Source organism: Gymnogyps californianus, unplaced genomic scaffold, assembly GCF_018139145.2.
Source record: "Gymnogyps californianus isolate 813 unplaced genomic scaffold, ASM1813914v2 HiC_scaffold_203, whole genome shotgun sequence".
NCBI lineage: Eukaryota > Metazoa > Chordata > Aves > Accipitriformes > Cathartidae > Gymnogyps > Gymnogyps californianus.
This window is the reverse complement of record NW_026114084.1, coordinates 9,844-20,717: the sequence shown is the minus strand read 5'-3', so window position 1 is coordinate 20,717 and position 10,874 is coordinate 9,844. Positions and strand designations below refer to the sequence as shown.

The 10,874-nt window shown below is 66.2% G+C and overlaps 1 protein-coding gene across 1 annotated transcript; it reads left to right on the top strand.

Annotated features, from left to right (window-relative positions):
- The first annotated feature begins 8,213 nt into the window (after window positions 1–8,213).
- Window positions 8,214–9,880, top strand: LOC127028131 (immunoglobulin gamma-1 heavy chain-like). The gene is made up of 4 exons (XM_050913923.1): window positions 8,214–8,393; window positions 8,630–8,726; window positions 8,834–9,160; window positions 9,468–9,880. Exons 1-4 carry the CDS (start codon window positions 8,214–8,216, stop codon window positions 9,878–9,880), a joined length of 1,017 nt encoding a protein of 338 aa, XP_050769880.1.
- The last annotated feature ends 994 nt before the right edge of the window (window positions 9,881–10,874 follow it).

Genomic DNA, 10,874 nt, shown 5'->3' with positions numbered 1-10,874 from the left:
GCCCCTTCCCGGGCGCCTGTCGCACCCACAACATGGATTTGCTGCTGAAGGTGAAGCCGGAGCCCTTGCGGGACACGGCTCGGGCACGGATTAGGGCTCAGGGCATTGGGCTGGGTGCAGGGGTTTGGGCTCAGGGATTTTGGCCCCGGGCAGGGGGTTTTTGGGGGTCTCCTGGGATGGAGCAGGCAGGGGGCAGGGATGGGGTGTGGGTGCACAGGGGTAGGAACCAGGCGAGGGGTTCCGGGGTCGGGGCAGGGGTTTGGGGTCGGTGTAAGGGTGTGGGCAGCCTGCAAGGGTCCTGTGCTTGGTGCACGGGGTTTCGGGAAGATGCTGGGATTGCGGGGCCCAGGGGAGGGATGTTGGGGACACGGTGTCGGGCTCGGGGACACCACCAGCATCAGCACTTTTCGCGCAGTAGTAGGTGGCCGTGTCGTCGGCCTTCAGGCTGTTCATCTGCAGCGTGACCGTGCTCTGGGAGTTGTCCTTGGAGATGGTGAAGCGCCCTTTGACCGCCGGCGCGTATTCTGTGTAACTACCACTGCTGCCAATACCCGCGACGAACTCGAGCCCCTTCCCGGGCGCCTGTCGCGCCCAGACCATGTTGTAGCTGCTGAAGGTGAAGCCGGAGCCCTTGCAGGACACGGCTCAGGGCAGGAATTTGGGCACCAAGCGGGGCGTTGGGCTGGGTGAAGAGATCCGGGCTCAGGGCAAGCGTATTTAGCGCCAGGCAGGAGTTTGGGGCTTGCAGGGAGGGTGCAGGATTTGGGCTTCGGGGTACGGGGCGGGAGGCGGGCGGGGGGGGTGTTCCGTTGTCGGAGCAGGGAGCTGGGCAGGGGGCAGGGATTTGGGTTCAGCGCAGCGATTTTGGGGAAGGTGCTGAGCTGCTGGGATGCGGTCCCAAGGGATATCTGGGCTCGGGCTTGGTGAAAGGGCCCAGGCTTCAGCGGAAGAGTTTTGAGAAGATGCTGGGACGCGGCGCAGGGATGTTGGGGGACGGTGCTTCCCGCGGTAGTAGGTGGCCGTGTCGTCGGCCCTCAGGCTGCTCATCTGCAGCGTGAGCGTGCTCTGGGAGTTGTCCCTGGAGGCGGTGAAGCGCCCTTGCACCGCCGGCGCGTATCTTGTGGTGCTACCATCGTTGTAAATACCCCCGACCCCTTCGAGCCCCTTCCCGGGCGCCTGTCGCGCCCAAGCCATGCTGACGCTGCTGAAGTCGAAGCCGGAGCCCTTGCAGACGAGGCGCAGAGACCCCCCGGGTGTCTGGAGGCCCCCTCCGGACACGACCAGTTGCTCGGCCGCCCGCAGCCCTGGGGAGGGAGGAAGGAGAGAATTGAGTCGCCCGGTCCCGGCCATCGCTCCCCCTCGCCCCGTATCCGCGCCCGGGGAAGGGGGGGGTCAGCGGGACTGGGTCCTACCTGGCAGGGCCGCGAGGAGGAGGAGGAAGGTGGAGGAGCGGGGGCTGATCCAGGGTGTGTCCTGCTTGGGGGGGGGTCCTCTCTGCCCAGGGGTGACTGGCGTTGGTCAGGGTGATGTTTAAAGCAAAGGAAGGGTGCAAGGGGGCTTGAGCATCCCTGCCCAGCCCTCTTTCCGGACCCCTGACCCAATCCCGGACCCCTTCCGCTAAGCCCGGACCCCTTGAACTGAGCCCGGACCCCCTGTCCTATCTTTGGACCCTTGCTCCGAACCCAGACCCTCTCCACCAAGCCCAGACCCCTGCAAAAGGCTCCGGCTTCACCTTCAGCACCTTCTACACGCAGTGGGCGCGACAGGCGCCCGGGAAAGGGGCTCGAGCGGGTCGCGAGTATGAGAAGCGATGGTGGTTTTTACCGCGCGCCGGCGGTGCCTCCGGGGACGACTCCCAGCGCACGCTGACGCTGCCGATGAGCAGCCTGAAGGCCGACGACACGGCCACCTACTACTGCGGGAAGCAAGCTGCTGGTGCTGGGTGGTGTCCCCGAGCCCTGGCGCCGTGTCCCCGACGTCCCCGCCCCGGTTCCCCGAATCCCAGCAACTTTCTGAAACCCTTTGCCTTGATTCCTGGGACCCCTGCGCCCAGCCTGATCTTTTGCACCCAGCCTGGATCCCCTACCCCGCGCCCAAACCCTTGCCTTGAGCCTCGATTCTTCGCGCCCAGCCCGGACTCATTGCACCCAAGCCGGATCCTTTGCGACGAGCCCGAATCCCGGCACGGTGCCCGAAATCCTCGGCTCTTCAACCAGCTGGATGCCGCCCCGCCGTCTCTACCACCACCACCGCCGCCGGTGATTTCTGCGACCCACTCGAGCTCCTTCCCGGGCGCCTGTCACACCCAGTCCGCGCCGGAGCCGCTGGAGGTGAAGCCGGAGCCCTTGCGGAGGAGGAGCGCGGCGGAAGTTTGGGGCAAGAGACCCGGATTTGGGCACGGTGCAGGGATTCGGGCTCGTTGCAAAGGATCCAGAGTCGTGCAAAGAGTCTAGGGTCCGGGCTTGGGTCAGGGATTTGGGGAAGATGTTGGGAATAGGGCAGGGATGTTTGGGTCCAGGCTCGGGGCAAAGGATCCCGGATGGGTGCAAGAATCCGGGCATAGGGTAAGGATTTGAACTCGATGCAAGGGTCTGGGATCGCTGCAAGAGTCTGGGCATGGGGCAAGGATCTGGGCTCGGTGCGAAGGGTTTTTGGGAAGGTGCTGAGATGCTGGGATGCGGCGCAGGGATGCTGGGGCACGCTGCCGGGCTCGGTGCCAGCACCAGCTTGTTTCGCGCAGTAGTAGGTGGCCGTGTCGTCGGCCTTCAGGCTGTTCATCTGCAGTGTGACCGTGCTCTGGGAGCTGTCCCTGGAGATGGTGAAGCGCCCTTTGACCGCCGACGCGTAGTATGCGCTACCACCGCTGGTAATACCCGCGACCTGCTCGAGCGTCTTCCCGGGCGCCTGTCGAACCCAGTCCATTTCATAGCCGCTGAAGGTGAAGCTGGAGCCCTTGCAGATGAGGCGCAGGGACCCCCCGGGTGTCTGGAGGCCCCCTCCGGACCCGACCAGTTGCACGGCCGCCCGCAGCCCTGGGGAGGGAGAGGGGGAGAAGGGGAGACCCCCCCCAGGTCCCCAAGCCCTGCTCCAGGCTGGCACCAGCGTTAGGGGAGCAAAGCTGGGGTTCTGGGGGGTCTTGGGACAGGAAGGGGTCCGGGCTGGGTGCAAGGGTTTTGGGAAGGTGCTGAGATGCTGGGACACGCTGCAGGGATGTTGGGGCACAACGCCGGGATCCCGGCTCGGGGCAGGCAGATGCGCCGGCCGCGGCCGTCCCAGCGCGGCGCAGAGGGCTGGGGGCTGCCAGGCATCGCCGCCTCCCGCGGCGACACCGCTCGCCTGCGGTTTTCCTGCCCAGACGCGGGGTCGGGTGTCAACACCACTACCAGCAGCTTTCGCGCAGTAGTAGGTGGCCGTGTCGTCGGCCTTCAGGCTGTTCATCTGCAGCGTGACCGTGCTCTGGGAGTTGTCCCTGGAGATGGTGAAGCGCCCTTTGAACGCCGGCGCGTAGCCTGTGCTGCTACCACTGCTGTAAATACCCGCGACAGCCTCGAGCCCCTTCCCGGGTGCCTGTCGCACCCATCCCATGCCTTTGCTGCTGAAGTCGAAGCCGGAGGCCTTGCAGACGAGGCGCAGGGACCCCCGGGTGTCTGGAGGCCCCCTCCGGACTCGACCAGTTGCACGGCCGCCCGCAGCCCTGGGGAGAGGAGGGAGGGAGGGAGGGAGAAGGGGAGACCCCCCAAAGTCCCCTTCTTCCTTGCTCCAGGCTGGCCCCAGCTTCGGGAGAGCAAATCTGGGGTCCTGGGGAGGGGTTTGGGGGTCTCGGCACAAGGAGGAGTCCGGGATCTGTGTAAGGATCCAGGACTCCAGAGCAAAGGGTTGAGCAGCGCGCAGGGGTCCCGGCTGGGTGCAAGGGTCTGACGTGGGTGCAGAGGGTCGAGGCTGAAGGCGAGGGTCTGGGTTGGGTGCAGGGGTCAGGGCTGGGTGGAAGGGTCCAGGCTGGGTGCCGGCGTTACGGGAAGATGCTGGGAGGTGGGGGAACGGCGCAGGGAAGTTCTGGCTTCAGGCAAAGAGCCCTGGTTGGGTGCAGAAGGTTTTGGGGAGATGCCGGGATGTGGGGACCCAGCGGAGGGACGTCGGGGGACACAACCATAAGCAGCACCATAATCTTCTTTCCCGCAGTAGTAGGTGGCCGTGTCGTCGGCCTTCAGGCTGTTCATCTGCAGCGTGAGCGTGCTCTGGGAGTTGTCCCTGGAGATGGTGAAGCGCCCTTGCACCGCTGGCGCGTACCATGTGCTGCTACCAATACCACTGCTGTGAATACTCGCGACACCCTCGAGCGTCTTCCCGGGCGCCTGTCGCACCCAGTCCATTTGGTAGCTGCTGAAGGTGAAGCCGGAGGCCTTGCAGACGAGGCGCAGGGACCCCCCGGGTGTCTGGAGGCCCCCTCCCGACTCGACCAGTGCACGGCCACCCGCAGCCCTGGGGAGATGGGGGGCAGAAGGGGAGACCCCCCCCAGGTCCTCCAAGCCCTGCTCCAGGCTGGCACCAGCGTTAGGGGAGCAAATGTGGGGTTCAGGGGGGGATGTCTGGGCGCAGGATGGGGTCCGGGCTCGGAGCAAAGGGTCTGGGATGGGTGCAGGGGTCCGGGATGGGTGCAGGGGTCTGGGATGGGTGCAAGGGTCCGGGCTGGGTGCAAGGGTTCCAGGCTTGGAGAAACGATCTCGGTTAGGTGCAGGGGTCCGGCCTCGGTGCAAAGGTCCAGGCTGGGTGCAGGGGTTTGGGGAAGCTGCTGGGATTTTGGGAGGCAACGCAGGGATGTTGGGGAACGGTACCGGCACCTGTGTAACCGCTAGCAGCTTTCGCGCAGTAGTAGGTGGCCGTGTCGTCGGCCTTCAGGCTGTTCATCTGCAGCGTGAGCGTGCTCTGGGAGTTGTCCCTGGAGATGGTGAAGCGCCCTTGCACCGCCGGCGCGTAGTTTGTGTCACTGCCATCGCTGTAAATACTCGCGACCTCCTCGAGCCCCTTCCCGGGCGCCTGTCGCACCCAGAACATGTCGTAGCTGCTGAAGGTGAAGCCGGAGCCCTTGCAGGACACGGCTTAGGGCTGGCTTTGGGCTGGGTGCAGGGGTTTGGGCTCAGGGCAGGGGATTTTGGCACCGCGGAGGGCTTTGGGGGTGACTAGGACGGATGCCGGCATTTGGGGGGGACAGCGCAGGGATGCTCAGGCTCGGTGCGAGAGTTTTTGTGGCAGGGGTCTTGGCTTCCTGCAAACATCTGGGCTCGACGTAGATCGGTCCGCGCGGGTGCAGAGGGTCGAGGCTTGGGGCGAGGGTCTGGGTTGGGTGCAGGGGTCGGGGATGGGCGCCGGGGTTTTGGGAAGATGCCGGGATGCAGGGGCACGGTGCCGGGGTGGGGGACACCAGCATAACCACATCTCCCACAGTAGTAGGTGGCCGTGTCATCGGCCCTCAGCCTGCTCGTCTGCAGCGTGACCGTGCTCTGGGAGTTGTCCCTGGAGATGGTGAAGCGCCCTTGCACCGCCGGGGCGTAGCCTGTTCTTCTACCACTGCTGCTAATACCCGCGACGCCCTCGAGCCCCTTCCCGGGCGCCTGTCGCACCCATCCCATGTTGTAGCTGCTGAAGGTGAAGCCGGAGGCCTTGCAGACGAGGCGCAGGGACCCCCCGGGTGTCTGGAGGCCCCCTCCGGACTCGACCAGTTGCACGGCCGCCCGCAGCCGTGGGGAGAGAGGGGGAGAAGGGGAGACCCCCCCAGGTCCTCCAGGTCCTGCCTCAGGCTGGCAGAGGTGTTAGGGAGCAAAGCTGGGGTCCCGGGGGGGGTCTTGTCTGGGTGCCGGGGTCCGGACTCGGAGCAAAGGGGGTGAGCATCGTGCAGGGGTCCCGGCTGGGTGCAAGGGTCTGACGTGGGTGCAGAGGGTCGCGGCTGAAGGCGAGGGTCTGGGTTGGGTGCAGGGGTCAGGGCTGGGTGGAAGGGTGCAGGCTGGGTGCCGGGGTTTCGGGAAGATGCCGGGAGGTGGGGGAACGGCGCAGGGAAGTTCTGGCTTCACGCAAAGAGCCCTGGTTGGGTGCAGAAGGTTTCGGGGAGATGCCGGGATGTGGGGACCCAGCGCAGGGACGTCGGGGGACACAACCATAAGCAGCACCATAATCTTCTTTCCCGCAGTAGTAGGTGGCCGTGTCGTCGGCCTTCAGGCTGTTCATCTGCAGCGTGAGCGTGCTCTGGGAGCTGTCCAGGGAGATGGTGAAGCGCCCTTGCACCTCCGGCGCGTAATAGATATGACTACCAGTGCTGTAAATACTCGCGACCCACTCGAGCCCCTTCCCGGGCGCCTGTCGCACCCAGTGCAGGTAGGTGCTGCTGCTGAAGGTGAAGCCGGAGGCCTTGCAGACGAGGCGCAGGGACCCCCCGGGTGTCTGGAGGCCCCCTCCGGACTCGACCAGTTGCACGGCCGCCCGCAGCCCTGGGGAGAGAGAGGAAGGAGAGAATTGAGTCGCCCGGTCCCGGCCATCGCTCCCCCTCGCCCCGTATCCGCGCCCGGGGAAGGGGGGGTTCAGCGGGACTGGGTCCTACCTGGCAGGGCCACGAGGAGGAGGAGGAAGGTGGAGGAGCGGGGGCTGATCCGGGGTGTGTCCTGCTGGGGGGGGGTCCTCTCTGCCCAGGGGTGACTGGCGTTGGTCAGGGTGATGTTTAAAGCAAAGGAAGGGTGCAAGGGGGCTTGAGCATCCCTGCCCAGCCCTCTTTCCGGACCCCTGACCCAATCCCGCACCCCTTGAACTGAGCCCGCACCCCTGCCCTGAGCCGGCACCCCTTGCACCGAGCACGTCCCCCCGACACCCCGGCACCTTTCCCCAACCCCTTGCACTCAACCCAAATCCCTGCCCCACGGGCAGACCCCTGCCTCTGCTCACCTCCCCACCCCGTTGCCCGCGCCCCCTGCCTTTTGCACCCCCCCAAAGGGCAAGGGGTGTTTTTTGGCCCCCGGGCAGGGGGTTTTGGGGTCTCCTGGGATGGAGCGGGCAGGGGCAGGGATGGGGTGTGGGTGGACGGGGCAGGAGGTGGGCAAGGGTTCCGGGGTCGGGGCAGGGGTTTGGGGTCGGTGTAAGGGTGTGGGCACCCTGCAAGGGTCCTGTGCTTGGTGCAGGGGTTTCGGGAAGGTGCTGGGATGTTGGGGTGCAGGGCAGGGACGCTCAGGCTCGGGGCAGAGGGTTTCATCGAAATGCCGGCACGCTGGAAGACATCCGCTTGAGCGACAGGGCGTGCCGTGTCCAACTGCCACCACTCCAAATACCCGCGACCCGCTCGAGCCCCTTCCCGGGCGCCTGTCGCACCCATCCCATGGCGGTGCTGCTGAAGGTGAAGCCGGAGCCCTTGCAGACGAGGCGCAGGGACCCCCCAGGTGTCTGGAGGCCCCCTCCAGACCCAACCAGTTGCACGGCCGCCCGCAGCCCTGGGGAGGGAGAGGGGGAGAAGGGGAGACCCCCCCCAGGTCCCCCAAGCCCTGCTCCAGGCTGGCACCAGCGTTAGGGGAGCAAATGTGGGGTTCAGGGGGGTCTGGGCTCGGTGCAAGGGTCCGGGCTGGGTGCAAGGGACTGAGCTTGGAGCAGGGCTCCAGGCTCAGAGCAAAGGGCCCGGGTCCGTTCCAGGGGTCGAGGCTGGGTGCAAGGGTCCGGGTTTGGGGACGGGGTCCCTGCTCGGTGGAAGAGTTTCGGGGAGATGCCGGGATGTGGGGACCCAGCGCAGGGACGTCGGGGGACACCACAATAAGCACCACCATAATCTTCTTTCCCGCAGTAGTAGGTGGCCGTGTCGTCGGCCTTCAGGCTGTTCATCTGCAGCGTGACCGTGCTCTGGGAGTCGTCCTTGGAGATGGTGAAGCGCCCTTCGACCGCCGGCGCGTAGTATGTGCTGCTACCAAAACCACTGCTCTGAATACTCGCGACCCACTCGAGCCCTTTCCCGGGCGCCTGTCGCACCCATCCCATGCCGGTGCTGCTGAAGGTGAAGCCGGAGCCCTTACAGAGGGGTCTTGACTCAGGGCAGGGGTGTAGGAAGATGTCCCAAAATGAAACCGGGTGTTGGGTTTCTGCACCGTGTAAGGATTCGGGCACCAAGCAGGGGTTTGGCACCGGTGCAAGGGTCCAGGCTGGGGTGGAAGGGTCCGGGCTGGGTGCAGGGATTTCGGGAAGATGCCGGGATGTGGGGACCCGGCGCCGGGATGTTGGGGGACGGTGCCGGGGTCGGGGACACCACCAGCTTCTTTTGCGCAGTAGTAGGTGGCCGTGTCGTCGGTCTTCAGGCTGTTCATCTGCAGCGTGAGCGTGCTCTGGGAGTCGTCCCCGGAGATGGTGAAGCGCCCTTTGACCGCCGGCGCGTGGTAAAAGCCACCACCGCTGTTAATACCCGCGACGTGTTCGAGCCCTTTCCCGGGCGCCTGTCGCACCCACTGCATGCTGTAGCTGCTGGAGGTGAAGCCGGAGGACTTGCAGGGGTCTGGATTTAGCGGAAGGGGTCCGGGATTGGGTCAGGGGTCCGGAAAGAGGGCTGGGCAGGGATGTTCAAGCCCCCTTGCACCCTTCCTTTTGCTTTAAACATCACCCTGACCAACGCCAGTCACCCCTGGGCAGAGAGGACCCCCCCCCCAAGCAGGACACACCCCGGATCAGCCCCCGCTCCTCCACCTTCCTCCTCCTCCTCGCGGCCCTGCCAGGTAGGACCCAGTCCCGCTGACCCCCCCTTCCCCGGGCGCGGATACGGGGCGAGGGGGAGCGATGGCCGGGACCGGGCGACTCAATTCTCTCCTTCCTCCCTCCCCAGGGCTGCGGGCGGCCGAGCAACTGGTCGTGTCCGGAGGGGGCCTCCAGACACCCGGGGGGTCCCTGCGCCTCGTCTGCAAGGCCTCCGGCTTCGACTTCAGCAGCTTCTACATGCAGTGGGTGCGACAGGCACCCGGGAAGGGGCTCGAGTGGGTCGCATATATTAACAGCGATGGTAGCAGCACATCCTACGCGCCGGCGGTGCAAGGGCGCTTCACCATCTCCAAGGACAACTCCCAGAGCACGGTCACGCTGCAGATGAACAGCCTGAAGGCCGACGACACGGCCACCTACTACTGCGGGAAATATTATGGTGCTGCTTATTGTGGTGTCCCCCGACGTCCCTGCGCTGGGTCCCCACATCCCGGCATCTCCCCGAAACTCTTCCACCGAGCAGGGACCCCGTCCCCAAACCCGGACCCTTGCACCCAGCCTCGACCCCTGGAACGGACCCGGGCCCTTTGCTCTGAGCCCGGAGCCCTGCTCCAAGCTCAGGCCCTTGCACCCAGCCCGGACCCTTGCACCGAGCCCAGACCCCCCTGAACCCCACATTTGCTCCTCCGAGACTGGTGCCAGCCTGGAGCAGGGCTTGGGGGACCTGGGGGGGGTCTCCCCTTCTCCCCCTCCCTCCCCAGTGCTGCGGGCGGCCGTGCAACTGGTCGAGTCCGGAGGGGGCCTCCAGACACCCGGGGGGTCCCTGCGCCTCGTCTGCAAGGGCTCCGGCTTCGACTTCGGCTACGTCGGCATGGAGTGGGCGCGACAGGCGCCCGGGAAGGGGCTCGAGTGGGTCGCGGGTATTAGCAGGAGCGGTACCTCATCCTACGCGCCGGAGGTGCAAGGGCGCTTCACCATCTCCAAGGACAACTCCCAGAGCACGTTCACGCTGCAGATGAGCAGCCTGAAGGCCGACGACACGGCCACCTACTACTGCGCGAAACATCCCGATGGTGTCCCCGACTGTGCCCCGACGTCCCTGCGCTGGGTCCCCACATCCCGGCATCTCCCCGAAACCTCGGCACCCACCCTGGACCCTTCCACACAGCCCTGACCCCTGCACCCAACCCAGACCCTCGCCTTCAGCCGCGACCCTCTGCACCCACGTCAGACCCTTGCACCCAGCCAGGACCCCTGCACGATGCTCACAGCCTTTGCTGCGAGCCCGGACCCCTGCACCCAGCCCAGACCCCCCCAGCACCCCAGCTTTGCTCCGTAACACCTCTGCCAGCCTGAGGCAGGACCTGGAGGACCTGGGGGGGGTCTCCCCTTCTGCCCCTCCCTCCCCAGGGCTGCGGGCGGCCGTGCAACTGGTCGAGTCCGGAGGGGGCCTCCAGACACCCGGGGGGTCCCTGCGCCTCGTCTGCAAGGCCTCCGGCTTCACCTTCAGCAGCACCGCCATGGGATGGGTGCGACAGGCGCCCGGAAAGGGGCTCGAGTTCGTTGCGGGTATTCAGAGCAGTGGTTTTGGTAGCAGCACATACTACGCGCCGGCGGTGCAAGGGCGCTTCACCATCTCCCTGGACAACTCCCAGAGCACGCTCACGCTGCAGATGAACAGCCTGAAGGCCGACGACACGGCCACCTACTACTGCGGGAAAGCAGATTATGGTGGTGCTTATTGTGGTGTCCCCCGACGTCCCTGTGCTGGGTCCCCACATCCCGGCATCTCCCCAAAACTCTGCCACCGAGCAGGGACCCCGTCCCCAAACCCGGACCCTTGCACCCAGCCTCGACCCCTGGAACGGACCCGGGCCCTTTGCTCTGAGCCCGGAGCCCTGCTCCAAGCTCAGTCCCTTGCACCCAGCCCGGACCCTTGCACAGAGCCCAGACCCCCCTGAACCCCACATTTGCTCCTCCGAGACTGGTGCCAGCCTGGAGCAGGGCTTGGGGGACCTGGGGAGGGTCTCCCCTTCTCCCCCTCCCTCCCCAGTGCTGCGGGCGGCCGTGCAACTGGTCGAGTCCGGAGGGGGCCTCCAGACACCCGGGGGGTCCCTGCGCCTCGTCTGCAAGGCCTCCGGCTTCACCTTCAGCAGCACCGACATGGG